The 24,850-nt window shown below is 49.9% G+C and overlaps 2 protein-coding genes across 3 annotated transcripts in view; one reads left to right on the top strand and one right to left on the bottom strand.

Annotated features, from left to right (window-relative positions):
- Positions 1–918: 918 nt before the first annotated feature.
- On the bottom strand, positions 919–13,426 carry ARMC12 (armadillo repeat containing 12). 2 transcript variants are annotated; one of them, XM_025418557.3, is made up of 6 exons: positions 10,809–13,426; positions 10,044–10,189; positions 9,687–9,821; positions 3,089–3,262; positions 2,869–2,940; positions 919–1,287 (listed from the first exon to the last, which is right to left on the bottom strand). In XM_025418557.3, the coding sequence occupies exons 1-6, from the start codon at positions 11,050–11,052 to the stop codon at positions 955–957; spliced, it is 1,104 nt and encodes a 367-aa protein (XP_025274342.3). In that variant the 5' UTR covers positions 11,053–13,426; the 3' UTR covers positions 919–954. The 2 variants fall into 2 exon arrangements, with proteins under 2 accessions (XP_025274342.3, XP_025274343.3); XM_025418558.3 differs by having other exon boundaries at positions 10,890–13,421.
- A 5,719-nt stretch (positions 13,427–19,145) lies between these two features.
- The window catches only part of FKBP5 (FKBP prolyl isomerase 5), a 135,755-nt gene continuing 130,050 nt past the window's right edge, over positions 19,146–24,850 (top strand). Inside the window, exon 1 of the mRNA XM_049092058.1 lies at positions 19,146–19,899. The gene's annotated coding sequence lies outside the window, so the exon portion shown is untranslated. The remainder of the gene's footprint in view (positions 19,900–24,850) is intronic.

Genomic DNA, 24,850 nt, shown 5'->3' with positions numbered 1-24,850 from the left:
GGCCAAGGTCACAGAGCTAGTAAGTGACAGAGCTGGGGTTTGAACCTGAGATTCTGATTCCAGAGGTCTCACTCTTCCAATACGCCTGCAGTCTCTGTCATTAATGCTGTCACCAAATATTTCCAGTTCTTCCTTACACATGGTAAGACTGATCTTCCATACCCCCTTTGGCTAACACAATGTGAACAGAAGTGGTGAGCATCATTGCTGGTGTGACTTTTAAGGACCAGTGATCAGGGACGCCTGGGTGGCTCAGCAGTTGGGCATCTGCTCAGGGTATGATCCCAGAGTTCCAGGATCCAGTCCTGCATTGGGCTCCCTGCGAGGATCCTGTTTCTCCCTCTGCCTATGTCTCTGCCTTCTCTCTGTGTCTCTCGTGAATAAATAAATAAAATCTTAAAAAAAAAAAAAGAGCCAGTGATCACTGTCACATTCTCCTTTCCTTCTCCAGGAGTTATAGATACACAGTAAGAGCCACTCTCAGCCTTGGTCACTGAGAGAAGATGATTTGGAAAAGACAGCTGCCCCTACACCCCTCCCCCCCCCAGCTGACCTGCTAGGGGCATGTAGGATGACAAAGAAACAACCCTGTCATTTTTTTAAGCCACTAAGATTTGGAGGTTGTTTGTTACTGCAGCACAGCCTAGCCCACCCTAGGAATCCATGCAATACTATCTCCTGTTGATTACCTTTGGCCTCAGTCCCTAAACATGCCTTCTCTCTGAAACTCCCCTACAGCATTGGCTCCACACTCAAATTTGAAAAGCAGCAAGAGAAAAAGGGAATCTGTCCCCTAAACAGGGCAGTGGGGACGTGTTTCAGAGATGCACCAGTTCCCTCACACCCAGAGAAGGGATCGTGCTGGATAAAACCACACCCAGTCCCTGGATGGCCTCAGATAGAAAGTGCCCTTCAAGCTTTTCTCCCATAGTCATTTATTGGCTCTCCTTAACTTTATTCCCCGCTATTGAAGTAGGAATGACTGGGCCGGCAGGAGGAGGGCCGGACTCCCACATCCTGGGAGCACTGCAGGCTGACTATGACCTTGCAGGCCTGGATCTGAACCTCCTCCTCAGGGTGGATGACCAGGGCAAGCAGCCGGTCTGCCAGTCGTGACTCATCCCCAAAAAGAGCTTCATGCAGAGATTGTTCATTGTAATGCCACTTCACAGCACGGTAGTGGGGTGAATTCCGGCCCTCACTTAGCCGCTCAGCAAACACCAGTACCTCGAACAGCAGACTCCCTGGCTGTGTGGTCTGAAACAGGTTCAGGAAGTTGGAATGCACCTATAACGGGCGTAGAGAGACAATGGCAAAGAAATCCAAGACAAGTTCTGAAGTTCTTCAATTTTCCTATTGCCTCAATTCTCCAGTATACCTAAGTTTCAGATTCAACTGTATAGGAATTTTTTAGTTTTCCTTTCATTATCACTAACATAATTGCACAATGGTCATAAAACATGAGAGATATGATCATAATATTGATTCTGAGAAATCTGTTGAGTCAAACTTTAAAGCTTTGCATGTGGCTAATTTTTATAAATATTGTGTGTGCTTGAGAGGAATATACACTTATTAATTGTAAAATGTTCTAGGTGTGTCTAATAGCTCAAGCTTATTTATGGTATTCACAGCAAATTCACCCTTACTGGTTTTAGATTTTTATCTATTAATTGCTGAAAAAACAAACCTCCTAAATCTTCCATTGTGATGGTAGATGTGTCAATTTTTCCTTACAATTATTCAGCCATGAGAAAGAAGGAAATCCTGCTGTTTGTGACAACATGAATGAAGTTTGAGGACATTATGCTAAGTCAGATAAGTAGACAGAGAAAAACAAATACTGCATGGTATCACTTATTGGTGGAATCTAAAGAAAAAAAGTCATACTCAAAAACAGAGTAGAAAAGTGGTTGTTAGGAGCTGGTGGTGTAGAAGAAATAGGGAGACATTGGTACAAAGGTATATAAACTTTCAGCTATAAGATGAATAAGATCTGGGGGTACCTGGGTGGCTCAGTCAGTTGAGCATCTGACTCTTGATTTCAGCTCAGGTCATGATTTTAGGGTTGTGAGATTGAGCCCTGTGTTGGGCACCATGCTAGAGAGATTCTCTCTCCTTCTCCCTTTGCCCCTTCCCTTGCCATGTGTGTGTTCTCTCTCTTAAAAAAAAAAAAGCCTATAAATGTAATGTAAAACATGGTGATTATAGTTAATAACACTGTACTATATGATTGAAATTTGCTGAAAGAGTAGAACTTAAATGTTCTCACACATACAAAAAGATAAATATGTGAAGTGGTGGATGTATTAATCAACTAGATGGTGAGAATCCTTTCACAATGTATATGTGTATATCAAATCATCACTATATACACTTTAAATATTTTACAATTTAGTCTATTATACCTCACTAAAACTGAAAAAAGAGAAAAAAAATTCCTTGTAATTCTATCAAGTTTTGCCATATAAATATGAGGTTATGTTATTAGGTTCACGTAAGTTTAGAGTTCCTTTGGCCTCTGAACCACTGTTATGTAGTGACCCTCTTTATTCCTAATATTGGTTTTTGTTATAAGTACTTTTTCTCTAATATGAAAACACCTATATTTCCTTTTGTTTTGTCACTGGATACCTGGCTCTCAATGTTCAGAAAGCCCCTTAAAGGAGAATCTCTCTCTCAATAAAACAAATTCTCATTCTATTCAGAGAATGGAAGAGGAGATAGTTTTTAATATACACAGTACAAAAGTAGGAAGAGAAATAAAATGATCTTGTTAAGGCTAAGTATGTCTAGGGAAATCCATGATTCTTCCTTCCCCAATACCTGAGTTGGTATCTATTAACACTTCTTCAGTTCCTTTCTCACCTGGCAGTTGAGAATATCATAGAGAAGGTCGTTTTTCTGTGCCAAGTAGCTCAGCAATCGTATAGCTTGCACCTGAATAAAAGAAAGAGTAAAGCATGAGAAGGCAGGTGAATGTGGGCCTCAGCAGGGAAAGCACAAATCTCTCTCCCTCTCCCTCCCTCTAGGTGCTGTGCCAGGGCTGGTCAAGGAGGGCAGGGCATGGGCCATGGTCCTCAGGCACCTGTGCCAGGATATAGTCTGACTGCAGGATCTCCATCAAGGCAGGCATCACCCGTCGCAGCTGTGGATGTACATAGTCGGGCAGTGAGAGGCTGTTGAGAAGTCTGAGGCCTGCAATGTGCAGCTCCGAATCCCAGATGGTGGAGATCAGTTCCAGTACCTTGATGGAGTGTTCCTGGGGGTGGAGCAGATGAGGGGAAAAGGAACTGCTTTTATGTAGTGATTCCCCAACACTATGCCCCACTCTTCCCTGCTTGCGCCCAAGCCCTGTAGACAATTCCCTCTAACTTACACTCTCAACGTGACTTGACCTAGTTGGCCATGCCTATCCCCTTTCTGCCCTGGGCTTCTCCCCCACAGACTTCTTTCCTGGTTCTTCTGCCCAATCTTTTCTTCTCTATCTTGATCACTCCCTCAGTGATATCATCCAGACTCACAGTTTTAAAAATACTGTTGATGCTAATGCCTTTCAACTTCCCGACTCCAGCCCAGACCTCACCCTGAACACCAGATTCATATATTCAGGTGCCAATTCCACTCCTTCCCCAGAACGCTTTTTTTCCCCCAAGATTTTATTTTTATGTCATCTCTACACCCAACGTGGGACTCAAACTCACAACTCCGAGATCAAGACACACACTCCACCGACTAAGCCAGCCAGGTGCCCCTTCTCAGAATTCTGCTTAATAGACCTCTCAGAGTTAACACATACTCAGCACCCAAACTGTTTTTTTCCACCAACTTCTCTGTCTCTGCTTTGGGTTGCACCTCCCTTCCAGTTACTCAGGTCAAAAATCTGTGGTCCTCTTTAACTACTTTGTTTTTCCTCACATTGCTTTTTGAATCCTTCAGAAAATTGTTAGCTCTACCTTCAAAATCTATCAACAGTCAAGCTGCTTCTACCAACGTGTTCCAAGCCACCAACATTTCTCACTTGGATTTCTGCAATAGCTTCCTGTCTCCCTGCTTCCATCCTCTCCCCCTAAACCTACTTTTAGGACAACAGACATATTAGACATGTCACTCTTCTGCTCAGGTCCCTAGTTCATTCAGCATAAGAGATAAAGCCCTTACAGTGGCTTACAAGGTCCAATATATTCTGCCTCGCTCCCTCCACAATTTCTTTGACCTCATCTCCTCTTCTCCTCTTTGCTCCCATGGTTGCCATAATGGACTCTTAGCCATTCTTTGAGCATGCCAAGTACACACTTATCTTGTTTTTGCGCAAGTTGTTTTCTCTACTTAGAATGCTCTCCCTCCAGATAGTCATAGCTCACTCTCTTACACCTCCAAGACTTTTCTTTAATGTCACCTTCTCAGTGAGGCCTTCCCTAACCACTCACTTCTTTAAGACTGCAACCATTCCCACCCTAGCCTTCCTTACCCTCCATCTTTATTTCATTCTTCTCCACAGCACTGTCACATGCAACACTTTTTATTTTTGAAGATGATAACTCTCAGGAAGTTGCCAAAAGTAGCCCAGAGACATCCTGTGTGCTCTTCACCCAGTTTCCCTCAATGGTTACACCTTATGTAATTATAAACAATATCAAACCTAGGAAATCAGGATTGGTACAAATTCGGATTCCTCATTTTATTACATATGTAGTTTCATGTAACCACCACTGCTATTGACAGATTATTCCATCATAGTTTTCCCATCTCCCTTGTGGGACTCCATTATAGTCATATTTACCTCTCCCCACCCAAACCAGCCCTAACCATTGATAACCATGCAACTGTTTTCCATCTCTATAATTTTGTCACTTTGAGAATGTTGCATACATTGAATCATACTTTGTGACCTTCTGAGATTGATTTTTCACTTAGTATAATGCCCTTGAGATCCAAGCTGTTGTATCAATAGATTACTCCCCTTTATTTCTGAGGAGTGTTCCATGGTACAGATTACCACAGTTTATAACCATTTACCTGTTGAGAGGCATTTGGGTTGTTTCCAGTTCTACGGCAAACGAGGTGCATACAAATAATTGTGTATAGGTTTTTGTGCAGATATTAATTTTCATTTCTCTAGGATAAATGCATAGGAGTGCAACTACTGAGTAAATGTATCACTTATTTTTTGTTTGTTTTTCAGTAGTCTCTGTACCCAGCATGGAGCGCAACGCAGGGCTTGAACTCATGACCTTGAGATCAAGGCCAGAGTTGAGATTAAGAGTTGGACTTTCAACCAACTGAGCCACCTAGGTGCCCTGATGGTTTGTTTTTTAAATAAATTGCCAAACTATTTTCCAGAGTGGGTGCTGTACCATTGTATATTCCCACCAGCAACATATGAGAAAGCCCATTCCTCTCTATTTTCACCAGTATTTGGTGTTGTCACAGATTTTGAGTTTGGACTACCTAATAGGTGTATAGTGATATCTCATTGTGGTGTTAATTTGCATTTCCCTAGTGCCTACTGATGTTAAACATATTTTCATGGGCTTATTTGCAACTCCTAGATCTTCTTCAGTGCAATATCTCCAAGTCTTTTGCCCATTTTCTAATTGGAATTTTTAAAAGACTGAGTTTTGAGAGTTCTATATGATCTACATATGATCATCTACATATGATCCTTTGTCAGCTATGTGCTTTGCAAGTATTTCCTTCCTGTCTGCAGCTTGTCTTTTCATCCTCGTAACAGAGTACCCCACAGGGCAAATGTTTTTAGTTTTGATGAAGTCCAATGTATCCATTTCTTCCTCTTATAGATCACACTTTTGGTGTTATTTCTAAGAACTGTTCATCAAGCTCTAAGTCCCGAAGATTTTCTTTGAAACTGTACCATCACCCCCTTACTAGCTTCTTTATAACCCTTCTTCTGCCGCACTTGTTACATGAAACATACTATATATTTCACTAATTTATATATTGCTTGCCTTGCCCTTCTAGAATATGTCTCACTGGGACGACGATCTTTCCTGCTCTGCTCACTGCTGCATGTCCAACGCCTAAACACAAAGTTAGCGCTCAATATACATCTGTTGAATGAACAAAAGGATCTTGGCTTCTGAGATGCAAGATGCTTAGACTGAGATATTTTTTTTAAGATTTTATTTATTTATTCATGAGAGACACACAGAGAGGCACAGAGACACAGACGAAGAACCAGGCTCCTCACAGGGAGCCCGATGTAGGACTCGATCCTGGGATCACACCCTGAGCCTAAGGCAGAGGCGCAATCCCTGAGCCATCCAGGCGTCCCTGGACTGAGAGATATTACCAAAGACAGATAACTCCACATGCTACACTTCTGTGAACCATGTAAGAGGATGGCAAGAATCCTGGAATGAGGATCACAGCATTCCCATTAGTACCAGTTTCTCCCTGCCCCAACCCTTTGTTGTCCACTAAGACCTGAAGGACAGGTAAGAGTTACTCTGGGGTAGTGTTTAAGGCAGAAGGAACAGCAGGTGCAAGGGCCAGCGAGCGAGTAGGAGAGCATGAAACATACACTGTGAATGGCTAGGACTGGGGCAAGGAGGTGGAGGATCATGCTCTTCATGATGAGTCTTGAGGAATACCAAGCAGAGGGTTGATGGGATCAGATCCCTCTGGACAAAATGGTCTTACTTAGGGAATGAGGGCAAGGCCCATTTTGGACAGGCTGGGTTAGGGAGCCACTAGGATGTCTCAGTGGAGCAGCTGGCTGGGTCTAGGGGTTTGGGGGAATTCCCAGGCTATGGACAGAGATGCAGGAAAGCACATCTAGATGAAAACTGAGGCTAGGGAGTGGCTGCTTTTACCCAGAGAGAACAGGGATCAGGTCCCCACAATACCCCGGGCAAAGTGTTACCCAAGCCAGCTGCATCAGAATTTCTGGGTAGGCTTGTGAAAAACATAGCTTCCCTCCTAAACTAGACTCTCTAGGTATGGGGTCCTGAAATCTTCATAATTAACCAGCTCTGCAAGCAATTCTGATATGCTTGAGAATTACAGACTTAGGAAAACTCAGAGGGCCAAATAAAGGTGGCGAGCAAGCGAAGACCTAGAGACCTTTTTTTCTCTTTTTTCCAAAAAGAGGTGTTTTTTTTTTTTTCTTTCTTTCTTTTTAAGTAGGCTTCATGCTCAACATGGGGCTTGAACTCATGACTCTGAGATCAAGAGCACATGCTCTACTGACTGAGGCAGCCAGGTGCCCCTCTCCAAAAAAGTTTGATACAAAAAATTTAAATGAAAATACCAAGTTTTGGGGAGGAACTACAATGCAATGGGAACACTCAAGGTAGAGGGTGTAAATTGATACAACCCTTTTTGAAAAGTTGGGCATACCTTTTCACCTAGTCATTCCACTCCTGTATATAGGTCCTAGAGAAAGCTACCTATATTCTCAAGGGCGATTTATACAAAAACACTCATGGCACAACGTGGAAACAATTTTAATACCTACCGATGGGCAAATGGATAAATAAAATTGCAGGATATTCATGAACGAGAACACTATACAGCAGTGGAAAACAAGGAAACCAAGCTATCCACACAAATAAAGGAGAATCTTTCGATGTTGTGGGGAAAAGGCAAACCACAGCATACAAACTACATACTTCCAGATACATGAAGCTTAAAAACATCCCAAACTACATTTTGTCTATTCATTTATTATCTGCCTTGCCTTGCTAGAATTTGATACCTGCATATATAGCAAACCATACAAAAAAATCAAGGAATTGACGCACAAAATGCAGGAAATAATTGCATCTGTTTGGGGAAGAGATCAGATTGGGGAGGGGCATCTGGAGCATCTTACCTATTGGTCGTATTCTATTTCTCAGCCGTGTGTTTTGCTTTATAGTTCTTTCTATTGCACACATATAAAATGTTTGTAAGTTTTCAATATTTTACTTATGTTTTGATTCAGAAGAAACCATTTGCTAGAGAGAAATTTGGAAGTCAAGGAAGAGGAGTTGTTTTTTTAAGATTGGAAGGATTACAGCATGTTGAATACTACTGGAAAGGAGTAGGGGGGGATCCCTGGGTGGCGCAGCGGTTTGGCGCCTGCCTTTGGCCCGGGGCGCGATCCTGGAGACCCGGGATCAAGTCCCACATCGGGCTCCCGGTGCATGGAGCCTGCTTCTCCCTCTGCCTGTGTCTCTGCCTCTCTCTCTCTCTCTCTGTGACTATCATAAATAAATAAAAATTAAAAAAAAAAAAAAAAGAAAGGAGTAGGGGAAGGTCATATGAGACGAAGAAACTAATTAAGGAGAGGCCATTACAGAAGGGAATGGGATCCAGGACTGAGACTGATGTTGACCATAGACAGGAAAAAAACCATGTTTTTACAGCATCAGCCAGGAAAGATGGGTGTGGAAACAGATAAGCGGGGGAACAGTTTGTGGCTTATATTTTCTCTACATGGTAGTAGTGAAGGCATCAGGGGCCCAGCCACCAGCATCAGACCAACACAGCACAGGGGGGGGTAGTATAATATATCTGATCTTTGTCCCTGGTTCTAGGCACAGAGCTCCTAAAATCTAAAATCTTTGCATTTGCTGGGCGCCTGGGTGGCAGTCAGTTGGGCATCCGACTCTTGGTTTCAGCTCTTTTCAGCTCGAATGAGATGGAGTCCTGTGTTGGAGCCCTGTGTTGGGCTCCATGCTCAGCACAGAGCCTGCTTGAGATTCTCTGCCTCTTCTCCTTCTGCCCCTCCCCATGTGCACGCTCTCTCTAAAATAAATAAAATCTTAAAAAATCCTTGCAATTGCTGGAAGGGCCTTTTGTTATTCGTAACAAGTTCCTCTCAGCTATCCCAGAGCTTATGCTGATTAGGTGACTCAAGGTGGGTGGTAGACAGCTTCTGGATGGGGAGGGGAGCTAGTGGCCTGAAAGGCCAAGCTACAATTAGGAGGTTGGAGAAGGAAGGGAGGGGTTAGAGATTGAGTTCACTCACCAATGACCAATGATTGATCAATCACTCCTACATAAAGAAACCTCCATAAGTACCCCTAAAGAACAGGGCTCAGAGAACTTCCAAGGCTGGTGAACAGGTTAAGATGCTAACAGGGTGGCATGCCTAGAGAAGACACAGAAGCTCTGCACACTCCCCCCCCCCCCATACTTTGCCATATAGGTCTCTTCCATTTGACTGCTCAATTGCATCTTTTATAATAAACTGGTAAATGTAAGTAAAGTGTCTCCCTGAGTTCTGGAAGTCATTCTAGTGAATTATGAAACCAGAGGAGGAAGTACTGGCATGTGAAATGTACTGGCTTGTGAAGTGGGGGGGGGGGGGGGGAGGGCAATCTTGTGGGACTGAGCCCTTTACCTGTGGGGTCTGCACTAACCCCAGGTAGACAGCGTCAGAATTAAGTCGAACTGTAGCACACCCCATTGGTGTTGAATTAGCTGGTACCAGAAAGAATCTCGGTGCTTTTTGCTGTTTGGGGCTCCAAGCATCCCTGCTCAGTTTCAGCATGAGATTCAAAGATTCATGGCCCTTGAGGAGGGTCTTACTTAATTACAAGGAAAAGCATATTTCTGGATTACAAACTCAGACCCAAACAACTTCTGGAACATGACCAATTATCCAATGCTCATTAAAGAGCCCATGGACTACAGATATTCTGTGTTCTCCATCCCACCACTTGCCTCTGACTCACCTGGATTTTAAGCCTGAATTTTCTGATGCCAGAGAAAGCTTTAAGTGTGTTCAGAGCTTGGATTTTGACACTGTTGTCGTTGTCATCCAGCATGGAGCCCACCAACCTGATATCATCATTAGTACAAGCAGAGGCCTAGAGTGTGCCAGGAGAGACAGAAGAGGCGGGGAGAAGCAGGTGTCCTGGGCTCCCTGCCTGCCCCACATGTCACCAAGGCCCCTCAGCAAACCCCTCCTGCCATCAGCCAGAAAGACAGGTCCCAGGGCACAAGTTTGGCCAACCAAGGGGGGTGGGGATCAGCTGTAGCCCCCAGGGGCCAGGCTGGCTGGGAGGGACCTCCTGGTTTCTTTCCCTCACCTCAGCCTCCAGCAAGTACACACAGCGCGTGATACTGTGCAGGATCATGCTCTTGGCGTACTCATCCTGTTTGCACTCCAAAGAGTTGAGGAGCCTCCGGAGCTCACCTGAGTCTCGCCCGTGCCGCTCTCGTTCGACTGCCAGGCCTAGACAGCCACCCCAGCCCAGTTCAGGCTGTGGACTCAGATGTGATCAAAGAATGGGGTTGGGAAGAGGGGGAGAGGGACCTGGGGACAAGGCTGCCTTGCCTTTTCTGAAGAGGCCTTCTTGCTCTATGCAGGACCGCCAGATACAGCTGAGCTGCGTGTACTGCACGAGGGTACTACATCTAATGATGTATCATTCAGATCATACATGTCCTGGTTTTGTATATTTACTATAACAATGTTCTGGCCTACAGCAGTCCTATGTGGCATCTTGTCATAATCAGTACATGGCAGGGATATCCCAACAGATGGCAATCAAGAGCCTTGCAGAAGGGTGCCTTTTTCTACTTTGCACAAAGTTGTCGTGTGGACTAGAGGAGGCTCTGTGCATCCAGGTAGCCCAATTTTCCCTTAGGTAGAATTGCTAACGCCAAGTTTCCAAGCAGTAGCATCCTGGCAGCTGGAGTGAAGGTAGAATTTGGAGACCCGCCAGGTGAACCCTGAGGAGTCACTTGAGTACCATCTACTACCTGGGGCCTCTGAGCTAGCATCTCGAGGACGGGTTTGAGGAAGATGGTGAAGAGGAAGGAAGGGGGAGAGAGGAACCTGGAGGAGTCACCTTTGGGCCCTCCCACACTGGAAGCCTCGAGAGCCGGTGCCTCCTGGGGCAGAGCCCTCTCCCCAGGGCCCGTACACTCACGGGCGATGCAGATGGGTGAGGCAGTGCAGAGCGGCGGCTGGCATTTTATGCCCGCCCTGATGGCCTTGTAGAGCAGATAGACGAACCCAGCACCTGTGGCCAAGCCCACGACACCCTTGCGGATGTCCAGATGCCCCAAGCACCGGGGGATGCTCATGCCCATGTCTTCAGTGCGGCCTCGCACCCGGGTGGGAGCTAGGCCCAAGGCACCTGGTGAGGGCCTTCTGGAACCAGAACTCTAGCAGGGCCAGGAACCAGGGTGCCAGAATCAGAACCCTGGGCAACAAAGGAAACTGGGGAAACAGGACAGAGAGTGGGTATAGGAAAATGGAGCTGCCAGGAGTGCTTGGGAGGAGGGAGGGTTCAGCTTCAGAGGCTGTAGGAAATCAATCTCAAGACTGTAGGGGAGTAAAAAGTCTGAAGGCAGGAAGGTCCACCACATCCCCTCTTCTTTAGGGGATCAGGTTGGTTGGGCCCCAGCAGGCTGCTCCGGAGGCTGCTTTCCTCCATTAGGGGGCAGCAGAGGCCCAACTTCTGGGCTGCTTCCTTTGGAAGTTTCTGGGAGGGACATTTGGGATGAGCCCATTAGGTACCAGCAAGGCTGGTCTCTCACTCTCTGGCCTCCTATCTTTTATTTCTTCACCATGGATTCACTGCTGGATCTCGAGATGTTTCTACAGGCAGGGCTCCCTTCCATCAAGGGGAGCACTTTATAAAGTGTTGCAGTCCACAGGCAAACCCATCATCTTCCAGAAACTGTAGTTCCCCTGTAGTGGGTAGTATCTACCGGTCTGTCTAGAAACTCTTGAAGGCAGCTCTCTTTCCCTGCATCTCCAACATTTGGGAGAGTCCTGCACTTAGTAGGTGCTCAAATCATCACATCTGTCATTCTTTGAGGACTTGAGTGCACAACAGTGACAGAGGATCTGGTTACAGGGGCTCCAGGCCCATTTAAGCAGTGTGACACTGGAGAAGAAAGGGATGGACTGCCTTGGCCTAGGTCAGTCTGTGCACTTGCGATCCGAGGGGATCCAGAATTACCACTCTAGAACTCCAGGAATAAAATTGGGTAGGTTTGTACCTTTACATGATGGGGCCTATATCGGAGTAGCATGGTCCAGTGCCCAGCACCCTGCCCCCACCCCATTCCTATAAGATAAGATGAGGCTTGGGATCCCTGGGTGGCACAGTGGTTTAGCGCCTGCCTTTGGCCCAGGGCACGATCCTGGAGACCTGGGATTGAGTCCCACGTCGGGCTCCCGGTGCATGGAGCCTGCTTATCCCTCTGCCTATGTCTCTGCCTCTCTCTCTCTCTCTCTCTCTGTGTGACTATCATAAAAAAAAAAAAAAAAAAAAAGATGAGACTTGAGGCCTCCCGTGGAGACAGAAAATGCCACCATCCCAGAAACATGAAAGTCCAACTTTAGGGGATTTGATGTCCACCAATAAGATGTGGCAAGTGAGACCAGACCCTTCCCCACTTGTCCCCTTACCCTCTGGCCTCACCTCCTGGGACAGAAAAGGGAGGGGATAAGCTCCAAGACAGGCTCAGACCCAGAGCCAGCACTGAGCATGTACTAGAATAGGGCTTTGAGCTCCCATTGGAAAGTTCTAGGTCCTGCTCTACACTTGGGCTTTCAGGAAACAGGGAGAGAAATAACATTCCCAAGGCTGCTGCAGCCAGCCAGGCCTGTCTGCTCAGAGCCTGCACCCATCATACACCAGACTGTAGGCAACACTCCCAGGTGGCTGTTCTCTTCCCTTCCTGTTTTCTGTCCTCAGCCCTCCTCAAGGGTCATTCGTAGCACTTTACCAAGCTCCAAGGTGGGTGACTACATGGACTCTGTGCTGAGGGGTGACAGAGGCCCCTGGAGGCCTCCCTGCTGCCATGGAACCACCTGTCATGCCCCATGAACTTCAGGCAGGAAATGGCTGCTGGATGGGACTGCTTTAGTTTCCAAGGCTACCCTAGTGGATCTGAGGAGAGACCCTTCAGAACAAAGTTCTGGGGAGGACCCAGAGCTCCTGGCTTCTCCAGTCCATGGACTTGATTCTGCAACCCTCATTTCCTAAGCAAATGCAGTGCTCCCCTGTTCTTTAAGGATTTCCAAAGAAGAAAAGTTCCTTCTTGGCTTTAACCTGACTCCTTCCTACTACACCTAAAGCCCACTTTTGGTTCTGCTTTGAAATGAAGCAGAGGGATTAAGAGGCAGAGGCCATCCCCAGAGTGACAGTTTCACTAATCCACAGCACAATGAAACACACACACACACACAGGAATGTCCATTTGTTGGTGTAAAGCCAATGACTATCCATTCTTGGGAATAGCTGATTTTGATTCAGATGAGGTCTTTCTTACTTTGAGAATTAAAATCCACTTGCCCTTATGAAATAATGGTGGTAACAGATGGTAGTTGTGTTCTGAATGTTCTTAGGGTACATGAATTAAAGCTGCAACTTTGTAAGGACTTGGCTGTTGTTTTCTTGTTTTGTCTCTTCTGTCAAATCCAAAGATCTGGAACCACTGATGAGAGAGATCTGAGATTCCATGTACACACTGCCAGCCCCCAAGTTTCTTACCTGTCCTTACCAGGGCAAAAAGACGTGGGCTGCCATAGCACACACCTCTCTGTCATCTGCACTGGCTTTCTACTTTCAAAGCCGATATTCCCATCATGGTAGGTGCAGTTTCGCTTAGTGAAGGAGTGTGGGCTCTGGCCAGACTGCCAGGGTTCGAAACTAGTTCAGTCACTGACTTAGCTTTGTGCTCTCTTTGTAGCTGACTTCCCTCCCTGTAAAATGGGAATAGTAATGTCTGCATGGGGTTGCTTGTGAAGATGAAGTACCCATCAAATGTCAACTGTAATCATTACTATTACAAGCAGGTTTCACCTGGACCAAAATGTTGGGTGTGGGAAGGCAGTGAGCACACAGATGGTGGGCCTGAATGACACCTCTAAGACACATTATTCATCCCCTCTACCCCTCCCACCCTGCTCTTCTTCGGGCTAATCAACCTCAACTCCCCTAACCCATTTAATTGCCTGGAACAACTCTGGAGCACTCTTTGAAGCCCTCCCCCCAAATACTTAAACCAGAAGTGCTATTCCCCCCAGCCCATTCCCCACCTATGAAACCCCAGACTACTGGGCTCTGGTAATGAGTGTTTCAGCCTAGTTAATTAGAAAAGCTCTTGGAGGGGCTACTGTGCAAGACACAGTGTTAGACCATTTCGGTGGGTGACTCTGGAGAGGACCGGAGCTTGTATGGACAGGGGAAGCCAAGGGGAATCAGCCTACTCTACAATGAAAAGCTCACTGCAGACCCATGGGCTTGGGTTTGGGCAAACTCCATAATCCGGGCCTCAGTTTCCTCCTCCGGAATACGGGTCTACGGAAACTTACCTACTACCAGGAAGTGCTGCTGTCAGACTGAATGAGAGAACGTATGTTGTGACTCTCGGTGAACGGGGGGCAAAGCCTACGTGCGAGTTGCCCCCCCACCCGCGTCAGAAAGCCAGAAATAGGGAGGCGAGACGCTGGGGGTGCCGCCCGCGCCCCGCCGCGGACCCCACATCGCCGAGACCGTCCCGCCCCAGCTGGCGCTTACCCCGGCCCAGGCACCAGATCGGGGGCCTCACGGCAGCTCGTTACTCCAGAGAAAGCGTGGGCCCCGCGAGAGACGCGGCGAAAGCGCCGGGAGCGGCGCCCCCAGAGGAGGAGGGCCGCGGAGGGGGGCGGAGGCCGCGCCTGTCCCCGCCCCGGGCCCCCCAGCAGCCCCCCCGGACTACCTCCTCCCCAGGCGCGCATCCGGCGGCGGGCACAGGATGTTCTTTCGCTCCCGTCCCCCCGCCCCCCGCCCCCGCTCTCACTTTCCCTTCGCTCCCTCCCCCCACTCCCGCCGCGCCCGGCGCCGGCACCTAGTTTAACTCCTTCTCTCCCGTGCTCCGCGGCTCCGCGGCGCCCCCCGGGCTCCCGCCCCTCCCGCCTGCCCCCAGGACGCGAAGCGCGCCCCAGGGCTGCCCGGCTAGGGCGGGATCCCTTGGCCCGTCGGTGGGGAAGGGACGGAGAGGGATCCCGGGGGCTGAGGCCGGCATCTCCGGACCCCCGCTAGCTCGCTGGCGCCGGGTGGGCTGGCGGGGGGCTGGCCGCCCCCGAGCGAACCCCTGGCCCGCGGGGGATGGCCGGGCCGGAGCTGGGCGGTAGGGTCCAGGACCCCAACCTCATCCGCTCCCCCGGTGGGAGAGGAAGGGGCCAGGGGCTCCCGGAGAGGATGGAGAGGCCACGCCCCTCGCGCCTACGTCACTGTTTCCACGGCAACGAAGGGCGGGGAACCGGGCTGGAGGAGAGATCTTAGAGAAAGGAGGCTCCAGGCTCCGGGCGGGGCCGGGGCCGGGGTGGGGGTGGGGAGGCGGCGGGGGCGGGCTTTTCAATCTGCGGCTTCACTCGCTGCTGCTGCTGCTGCTGCGAGAACTGAGGGAGGATCGGCTCTGTTCATTCAACAAACGTTCATTGAGCTTGAGCTCTGCTCGGCTCCCTGCTTAGGCGCGGGGTTCTGGTGGCTCGGGATCCGAACCCTGTCCTCACTCGTTATTGTGAGTTAGGGTAGCCTGGCCTTGCGCCCCGGGTCACGTCTGTAGAACCGGTGTAATGATTAATAGTGTCCTTTTTCACGCTCAAGTGTTCCAGTGGGTGGGTGGGTGGGTGGGTTGGGCTAGTTAAGGAAATCTGTCCCCCAATGCAGGGAAGAATTCCAACCAAACAAGGAAGAAGACGAGCCGTCGTCTGATCACTATGCAAAGGCACTTTCTTGGCCCTTTGTAGTCTCTCTGACCTTTGCCCCTCATTCTGCAAGGTAAGTATCACCAGCAACTTCCACAGATGAACAAACAGGCTCAGAGAGGTTGAGAGACTTGCCCAAGGCCAAACAGCTAAGTATTGGAATCCAGATTGAGGTTTATACAGCCTCCAGAGTTGCAGTGTCCTATCCCACGCTTCCTTCTCAAAATAAGTAGATTATATTAAATAAATAAATGAAAGATAACTATCCCTGACATAAAGGAGCTTATAATCTATGGAGTTGAAAAAATTACAGGACATAACTAAGCAATAAAATAGATTAGAGATTGAAGGCAGATCATAAGGCTCAGAGAGAAGTTGACCAAATGATCAAAGTTGGGTGGACATTATCAGAGCCTTCCTGCAGGAGGTATTTTGAAGTGCTGAGGCCAAGATCACCAGGAGTGTGTGTGTGTGTGTGTGTGTGTGTGTGTATGAAATGCAGTGCCAAGAAAGAGAACAATCTAAGGACATCAGGGACCAGAGCTAGGCAAGCTGGAATCTCCCAATTGTGAAAAGATCCCTCTGTAAACCCACAGTCACCAACTGTACCCACTCACCTTTTAGCCTTCCACCCTCCTCAGTGGTTTTATGTGTCTTAGAGAAGCAGAGATTCCCAACAGGCAGCTGCACTCATTCCACTCTGCACTCAAGGTCTCTGCAGTTGGCATTTGGCACAGATTCATTGATGTTAACTTGAGTATCAGCTTCTCCCTTCCCCACCCGACTCAGAAAATTTGGTAGATTAAAAAATAGTCACTCTTCAAAACAAAAGGGCCTGAGCCCTGAGTACCAGGAACCAATAGGCTCTATGGGAATGGGGAGACTGAGTCGAGAGAGAAAAATGAGAAAACAGCACACCAAGTGGATTGATCCCTTGACTAACATTTGCTGCCCTTCTGCTATGTACCAGGCCCAGGGCTAGGCTCTGTGATCTAGGCACACCACGAATGAGCCCAGGTCCCTTCATACGGAACACACAGGTTAGAAGTCGGTATACCCAGTACACCCGGTTGAGGAGTCTGAAGCTAAAAGCATACAACATAAACAGCATCTGAGAAAAACTATCCAGGAAAAACCTATGTAGGAGAAAGGAAAAACATAGGTCAGAAAGGACAGTGTGGCAGAGGCTGTGGGAATTTGAGCCAAAGGTGGAACCTATGGGGATAGAGAGGAAGAGGTGAATGAGAAAAATAAAGAACAATACATCTTGTAATAAAAGCAACAAAGGGAGGAATTTGGTAGTCGGTCAGATACGGGATGGCGAAGGAGAGAAAATAGTTAAAAATTAACCCATCTTCCCGGTGAGTGTGGGGGATGGGAGAGTCACAGTGGGCAGTGGGGAAGAGCTGGTGTGAGACAGGAGGACAAGTTCAGTCACTTCCAGGTCATGTGAGGGCAGATGTTCTGTAGGTGACTGGACTTGGAGACAGGGGAGTCCAGAAGGGCAGTGGGCTGCCTTGTCAGAGTGTCCCTGTCACAATAGATATGCAGACAGGTTCAGAACAATTACTGACCTGGGATACCACAGACAGATTTCATTCATCAGATAGAAGCTTGGAGTTGATGACAGTTAAGTTACCTTCTGGTTGGGACATTCGGTGAACACTGGCTGGGTGAGCACATTTGTGGGAAATAGGACTGTATGTGTGGGAAGGGGATCCATGGCCCAGGCCTGCATTGGCATCCATCTCCTCAGAGGGTGCCAGAGATGCCATCAGATGGCCCAGGGGCATGGGGCCCAGGTGAGGCACTTCAGCTGCCTGGGGTCCCTCCCCCAGCCCCACCCTCCAAGGCCCTGGAGCTCAGGCCTATGCTGGCTGCCAGGGCCTTTCCTGGAACTCAGCAGAGGACCGAGCCCCTCCCTGCCAGCCCTGGCACACTCCAGGCACAGCGTGTCCCCTGGGGCACCTTGCAGACACCCCAGGAGGCTAGGGTGTGGGACAGGTCTCCGCCTCCAGGAAAAGTCCTGCCCTGGGCTGTCATCCTCATAGTGGCCCCACCAGGACAGCAGGCACAGAGGAGGAAGAAGCTTTGTGGCTGGATGGCAGGATTCATGAGTCTTTGTTGTGGCTTTGGGTGGGAGGGTGGGTAAGGCAGAAAAGCAAGGTCTCAGGCTTCAAAGCACCTCCCCACCTGCTTCTCCCTCCCTCTGAGGAAATCTTCAGGGGCCTGGTGGTTTTGAAGGGAGGGGACAGGAAGAGACTCTAAACTCTGGGTCAGCCGAGGACAGAGGTGGGGGACATCTTCTTGCCCTATATCCCACTTCTCTCAGCATCCTTTTCCTGCAGCGCTTCACCACCCCAGAACAGATTTCTACCTCCATCTGCAGCGATGAGTTACATCCCACACACCAAGACCTCCGGAGGCCTCCCAGGATGGTGGGCTTTGGGGGAAACTGGGACTTGTACACAGAAGCTGCAGGCCGGGCCACACCTGGCGGGTGGCAGGCGGAGAGCGCAGCGCCCCTCCCGGTGGGGATGGGGCCGAGCCTGCTCCGCCGGGCTGGGGGCCGTGAGACACCGGAACGCAGGGGCGAGAGGGCAGAGGGATGCGCAAACGCGCCACGTGGAGGTCCCGCGCGGCAGGCAGGGGCGGGAGCCCGGGAGCCGGCCGCGCGCCCGCCCTCCCCCCGCCCCCCCGCCCGCCCCCCGCTCGAGGGAGCCTCCGAGAGTCGGGTCGTCGCTGACCGCAGGCTGCAAGAGCGGTTGATCTGGTGAGCGAGCACACCCACTTACCCAGCTGCTGAGTCAGGCTGTTCTCGCTCCCCGCTCGCCCGCCCGCTCGGGACATTGTGTTCCAGCCCCGGCGCGCTGGCACCGGGCCCAGGCGCTCACACCAGCCTCCTCGCCCTGTTTGTGCTCGCGGCTTGCGCTCGGCGCGCAGCCTCCCCGCCGCCGCAGCCCTGAGAGCGCGCGCTGGGGCCCGGCCAGGGGCGGCCGGGGGCCGGTGCCGAGCCCCGGAGACGCGCGCCGGGCCGGGGGCGGGGGGTTCCTCGCCGCCTCTAGCCCGGGCTCCGGGCTGCCAGCACCCAGACGTCTCCATCCCCCACCTGAGCCCGCAGTGGAATCCCGGGCGTGTGCGGGACCCGAGCACAGTTGGGAGGGGTGCAGGTGTTCGTAGCTCCTCGAGGGAGAAGCAGCCACCCCGGCCGCCACCCGAGCCCCAGAAGCGCACGGTCCGGTCTGGAGGAGGATCGCCGAGCGCGTCAGCCCCACACTTGGAAGACCCGGGATGCAGTCACGTGACAACGGAAGCCCGCTGGAGGGGGCCTATTCGAGCGATTCCCCCGGAGGAGCCCCTCCTCGTGCCCCGGACCCCCTTCCCCAACGGCGCCTCGCACCATCCTGGAGGCTCCAGGGATTCCCAGGGGCTGGCGAACCGAGCCCAGCCCTCTGGGATAGCTGGGGAAACCCCTGGCCAGACGCCAGGAGTACGAAGGGCCGAGCAGTGGACTGCCGGGTGGAGAAGACGACCCCACACTGGAGCCTGACCCCTCCCTTTGTTCCAGCCCCAAACCCGGATTTATTCAGAACCACGTTTTCTCTTTACCCATCCGTCTACAGAAAGACGTCACTGAGTGCAGTTCCTGAAGGTTCCACTGCTTCCAAACCAAGGAGGGGACAAAGAACTTATCTGAGCACCTACCACATGGAAGGCTCTGTTGGGTCCTGCTAAGGATGTCATTAGAAAGTTGAAGACAATTGCTAAAGTCCTTTCATCTCCCACCTGCAACCTCCACAGTGTGCTGTGCCATTTCTCCTGCCAGGAGTGCCCATCCTCCGCATACCCATCTCTTAAGCTCCAACTCATAAAAGCCTGCTTGAAACAGCGCCAGCCAAATCTGATTCCTCTCCCTTCTGAATGCCCAGCACATTCAGTCTGTACCTTTCTCGCAGCACAGCGTGTGGCCTGTCTCATATTCTAGTGATCTGTTTACTAATCCAGCTCTTCTAACCAGATTAAAAAGTCCTTGAGGCAGAAACAAAGTCTGCTCTTTGAGGCCTCCGCCATCACTTGAGCTCATCCCCCACAGGCCCAGCTTGGCACTGGATTTGATGTTCAGTAAATGTTGGGTGTATTGAAATGATTTCCTGCCCTTGGGCAGTTTGCAGACCAGTTGAAGAGACAGACAGCTCGTGAGGTTAAATAATAACCCAAGCCAGCAGGTGGTGAGTACCAAACGTTGAGTTATAGGGACTCAGGAAGGAGGTGGTGATATGGGAGAAAGATCCCAGGAGGTTCTAGGCCTTGAGCTGTGTGTGTGGAGGAGGAGAGAGGAGGTGTGGAGGTGACTCATTCTGGTTGACATCACCACCAAGCAGCCTCCATGCTAGCCTCTTTACATGCATTATCTCTAATATTTAGGTGGAGGAGGAGGGTAGGTTTGGAAGGAGTGGAGGGGATGGTGCCCAAGCCAGACCTGCCCAGAGCTAACCAGAGCGTAGAGGCAGCCTTGGATCTGGGCTCCCCACCCTCAGTTCCCGGGCACTGCCTGTTCCCTGGCCTGCCACGCCTGCACAGTACACCCAAGAGAGCTGCCCGGCACTGCCCAGCTCTGGATGCACTCTGGTCCCACCCTGGTGAACGACTGGCTGTGTGATCTTGGGCAAGGCACTTCCTTCCCTGCACCTCACTGCCATCTGTACCTCCCTTGCAAAGCTCTGTTAGTGCCCAAGCCATGCTTGCCATTTCCCTCATGGTACCTGGGCTGCTGTGGCTGCCTACACTGCCCTCCCCCCAGCCTCCTCTCTCTCCCCCACTCACTGCTCCCTCCCAGTCTGGAGCTGCTGAGAGGAACACTGGGTACAGAGTGTGAGCAGGGATAGTAGGTTTCCTGTGGTTGCAAAAGGAACATCGGGACTTTCCCTGCGGTGCCCGAGCTGTGGGAGAAGTGGGGGAGGAGGAGGCAGGGCCAACCTCGAAGGAACCTCTGCTCTCTTCCCTCCCCTTCACAGTGCTCCCAACTCTCCAAAAGGCTGGTACAGTTTGTTACGCTGGGGCCGGAATGTACCGTGTGTTTCATATGGCCTCTGTCCAGTCCTACACTGGCCGCTGTATATTTATACTTCCTTCTTCAGCTGTGGCATCCTGCTGTCAGGCAATCACCCCTGCTCTCATCTGCCCACCTCCCACCTGGGCCCTGCACCACCCCCCAGTCAGTCCTTGGGTTCCAAATTCTTGTGGGAGTGTGGGGTGGGAGGAGAAAAGTTGGATTCCAAAAGATAAAAAACCCCAGTTCCCTTTCTCTCTCTCATCACCCAGCCCTGCAACAGCCTCCAAGGTCATGGACCCTCCAGTTTGGGTCTGCTGGTTCTCTGGGCCCATGAGGTCCATCCTTGACACTCTTGTTTCCCCAAGTACTTTAGAAATATTCTTGAGCCTGGCTGGACAAGTGAGCTGAAGGCTCTATTTATGTTGCCTCCCCCAAAGCTTGGCAGACCTGTTAGTCCGTGATCCTCCCCCATCAGTCCCAGAGAACATGGCAGACATGGGGCCATGACTGGGGGGGGAAGAATCAGACCCCCTTCCCCTCTAGGAATCACACAATCCTAATGGAAGCTGCAAGATGGAACTTGACACTTGGTGACTTACTGATTTTTCTGAGTCATGACCAGCTTAACCTCCTCAAAGTGGCTTTAGTGTTCAGAGAGTGATCTGGCCTTCCTCCCCCGGGAGCTTGTGACATTATTATTCACAATAATAGCTAATATCAATTGCTACCAGGGACCAAGTGTTGGGCTCAGGCCTTTGTACACACAAGCTCATTTATTATTCATGATTCTGGGAGGTGGATGCTGTTGTTAGCCTCCTTTGTCACTTAAGGAAACTGAGGCTCAGAGAAGTGACAGAGCTGGGATGCACATTAAACTCTACTATCAGTGCCAGCCTTTCTAAATAATCTGCCAGATTGCTCAGATCAGGTACTTAAATTGTAAGTCCTCCTTTTCTCGGGCCTCAGGGTCTTCTTCCCTTCTTCCTCAAATGATTCCAGGAACGCTGCCTCCTTGGAGTGCATGCATGCCTCGAGGTATAATCTGATAGCCAAAAAACTGTCTTCAGCCCATTTGACAGGCTGAAACATAGAGGCCCCAGAGAACACTCAGTCAGTGTTGGAGCTCAATGGTCGGGCTTGCTGGCCAAGGCATCCTCGGTTGTCTCTCAGCCAGCTGGCATGCCTGCGGCCACTCACCCTCTCAGCGGGAATTAACTTTGCCTTGCTGTATTGATCCGGCATCAAATAAAAAAAAACAGAGGCTGAGTCTCTGAACTTGGGTCTATCTGTGGTACTCAGTGACATGAAGGCACAGCCTCTCTTAGGACCTGGGCACAGCAGGACTTTGGGAGAAATCACTACCGTTAATGTCAGTCCCTGGCCTTTGTATCAGGCCATGTGCATTTCACTTACACGTCCTAACTCAGTATGACCCTAACGTTCCTTTCCAGGAGAACAGTACTCACTTTCCTGATGGGAAAATTGAGGCAAGAAACACTAAGTTGCTCACCCAAGGGCAAGAAGCTAGGTTTGTGGCTGTGATATCTTGGGTGCTGTGTTTCATAACACAGGGCCTCTTCTGAGCTAAGAGAGGAAGAGTTTCCTAAGATGTCCCAAAATCTCGTGACCTGTGGCCTTTCACCCAGCCCTCCCACCCTAGGAGGGGACCACAGCACCACACTGCCCACACCACCCTTATCTACCCCCGGAGGCTGAAGCAAGGGCACCAGACATCCTGTAGCGAGTCAGCCTGTTCCAGTCTCTGGCTTCCTGTCTTCTGCAGCTCTCATGGGCACATTCTGTCCCCTCTGAGTCCAGTTCTTCCTCTTTCATCCTTCTCTGTCTTTGCTCACTGAAAGCCCTGTTTATATGCCTCCATCCATCCGTATGTTTTTTTTTTTTTTTTTCCTGCTGTTTATGTGTTCATTTTCCTGGGAAGTGTCCTGGGGCCCCCTCTGACACCGACTTGTTTCCAAGGATGCATCTTCCATTCCTACTTCCCACCTGCATGCCTCACCTTGCCCCCAGCTTCTGCCAATGTCAGATTGCTGAGGTTCACGCATTCACTGGGTACTTAATGAGCACCTACTGTGTGCTCCAGGACTTCTGTTAATTCGTGGGGACCCAAAGTCTAAAAGCTGTGCTGGGGCATCTTATTAATCACCTACTGTATGCACCAGACACCGCGCTTCATCCTGGGGGTGCCAAACCTGGTCACTGCCCTCAAGAGATCTCTAGGCTACTTGAGAGACTGTAAAACAAACAAACAAACAAAAAAAAACAAATCATAAGAGTGCCCTGGAAAGTTGGGGACTGGATGTGGCCAGAGGAGTCAGGGAGGGCTCCTCTGAGGAGGCTAATCTTCAAGTCTGAGAGGAGCTAGCCAGGCAGAGCCAGGGTGCAGAGTGTTCCAGGTAGAAGGAGTAGTGTCTATAAAGGTACAGTGACATGAAGCAGCCTGTGTTCTCCAGTAGGCACTTTGAGTTGTTTGGTCTGGCCTGGACATGGAGTACAGGTTGGAGAACCCGGGGAGATGAGGCCAGAGGCAGGCAGGCCCAGATGGTACAGAACCTCATGTTCCAGCAAAAGGGTTGACCTTTATCCTGGAGCAGCCGGAAGCCCAAGCATGGCTCTGTGCAGCCTGGGAGCTTCAGGGCTGGGCATGGGCCAGGCCCAAAGCCCTCTCTCAAGCCCTCATTAACCCACATTTACTGCCCTTTGGCTTAGTGAAGCCTGTGACAGAAAATAATAAACTGGAAAATAATGCGTTTTTAAAGCATGATCATGCACTCATTCATAAATATTTAGGAACCTCTGATTTGGCCAGGTGCTGCTTTGAGCATTGGGAATGGGTCCTTAAACCCTACAGAGATCCTAGTGCTCAAGAAACTTACATCCTGGACAGTTGGAGAGGGAGGATAGGCCATAAACAAAACAAATAAATTAGCAAGATAATTTCAGAACAATGCTTGAAAAACAAGAACGATGCTGCTAAGGGTAATGGGTTAGTCAGGGAAGCCTGGTCTAAAGAAAGACCTGAGACCAAGATGACAAAAACAAACCAGTATGTGAACATCTGGGGCTGAGGGTTCCAGGCATAGGTTACAGCACATGCAAAGGCCCTGAGGCAGTAAGGAGCTTGGAGTTTTCCAAGTTTAGAAAAAATGCTGCATTTGAATTCATTACAGCAGTTCTATGCAAGGATTATTGTACCTATTTTGTAGAGATGGAGACCGAGGCTCAGAATGGTCAAGTTTCTTGGCCAAAATCATAACTGGTAGTGAAAATTTTGACTCTAAAGCCACTGCTGGTTTGTTTTTGGTGTGTGTGTGTGTGTGTGTGTGTGTGTGTGTGTTTTCCTACCAAAGTATCAAGTATAGCAACCATGTATCCCTAAATTATCTGGGAAGGTCCAATTTCTAAAAATTTGTCTCATCGATTCTCTGGACATTCTCTGTCCAAATCATAACTTTGAGCCCTGTCTCTTCCACCTACTACCAGTGGGATCCTAGGACAAGCACTTCATCATCGTCTCAGTGTCATCATCTGTAAATAGGTAGAGTAATAATTCTGATAACACAGGCTCGCTGAGAGATTAAATAAGATAATCCATGTAAGACAGTGCAATGCCTGGAACATGACACACATTCATTTCATTCAATTCACGATAGTTTTATTGTTACCTTGGGAGAACTGAGGTCACCTGCAGGATGATCCTGTCACCATGTGAAGCCTCTGCTGCATGAGACAGCCAGGGGAGCTGTTGGGGGAGAGAGAGCAGGAGAGGGCGGCCAGGGGTGTCTCTTGCCTGTGCTCAGCCACTTACTCCTCAAGCTGGGATCCCACACTGACACATCTTGAACTTCCCGTTTCCAGGGAAATTCCTCACCACTGGACCGCACCCGCCCTTGAGGACCTCCCTATGTCTTAGGGCAGAGCAAAAGCTAGACAGAGCTGGGGACTGTGAAGTGACAAACTTCAGCCCTGTGTGTGCCAGGAACTCCCAAGGGGCAGGCGCCACCCTGCAGGAGGACAGGGGCCCCTGAGGGAGCTGGGTGTGGGGTTCTGGGTCAGAGCTCTTCTCAGAGGTGGTGGGGACCCCGCAGAGTACATGACTCTTGCCCTGC

Source organism: Canis lupus, chromosome 12, assembly GCF_003254725.2.
Source record: "Canis lupus dingo isolate Sandy chromosome 12, ASM325472v2, whole genome shotgun sequence".
NCBI lineage: Eukaryota > Metazoa > Chordata > Mammalia > Carnivora > Canidae > Canis > Canis lupus.
This window is presented reverse-complemented; position numbering and strand designations above follow the sequence as displayed.

What these genes read in the sequence shown, in the direction of transcription:
- ARMC12 (XM_025418557.3), bottom strand. Translation starts at nt 11,052, where the DNA reads ATGGGCATGAGCATCCCCCGGTGCTTGGGGCATCTGGACATCCGCAAG. An exon ending in TGTACTTGCTGGAGGCTGAG is followed by an intron (nt 9,822 to 10,043) that starts GTGAGGGAAAGA and finishes GGCACACTCTAG; the next exon opens with GCCTCTGCTTGTACTAATGA. An exon ending in ATGATATTCTCAACTGCCAG is followed by an intron (nt 1,288 to 2,868) that starts GTGAGAAAGGAA and finishes CGCCCGTTATAG; the next exon opens with GTGCATTCCAACTTCCTGAA.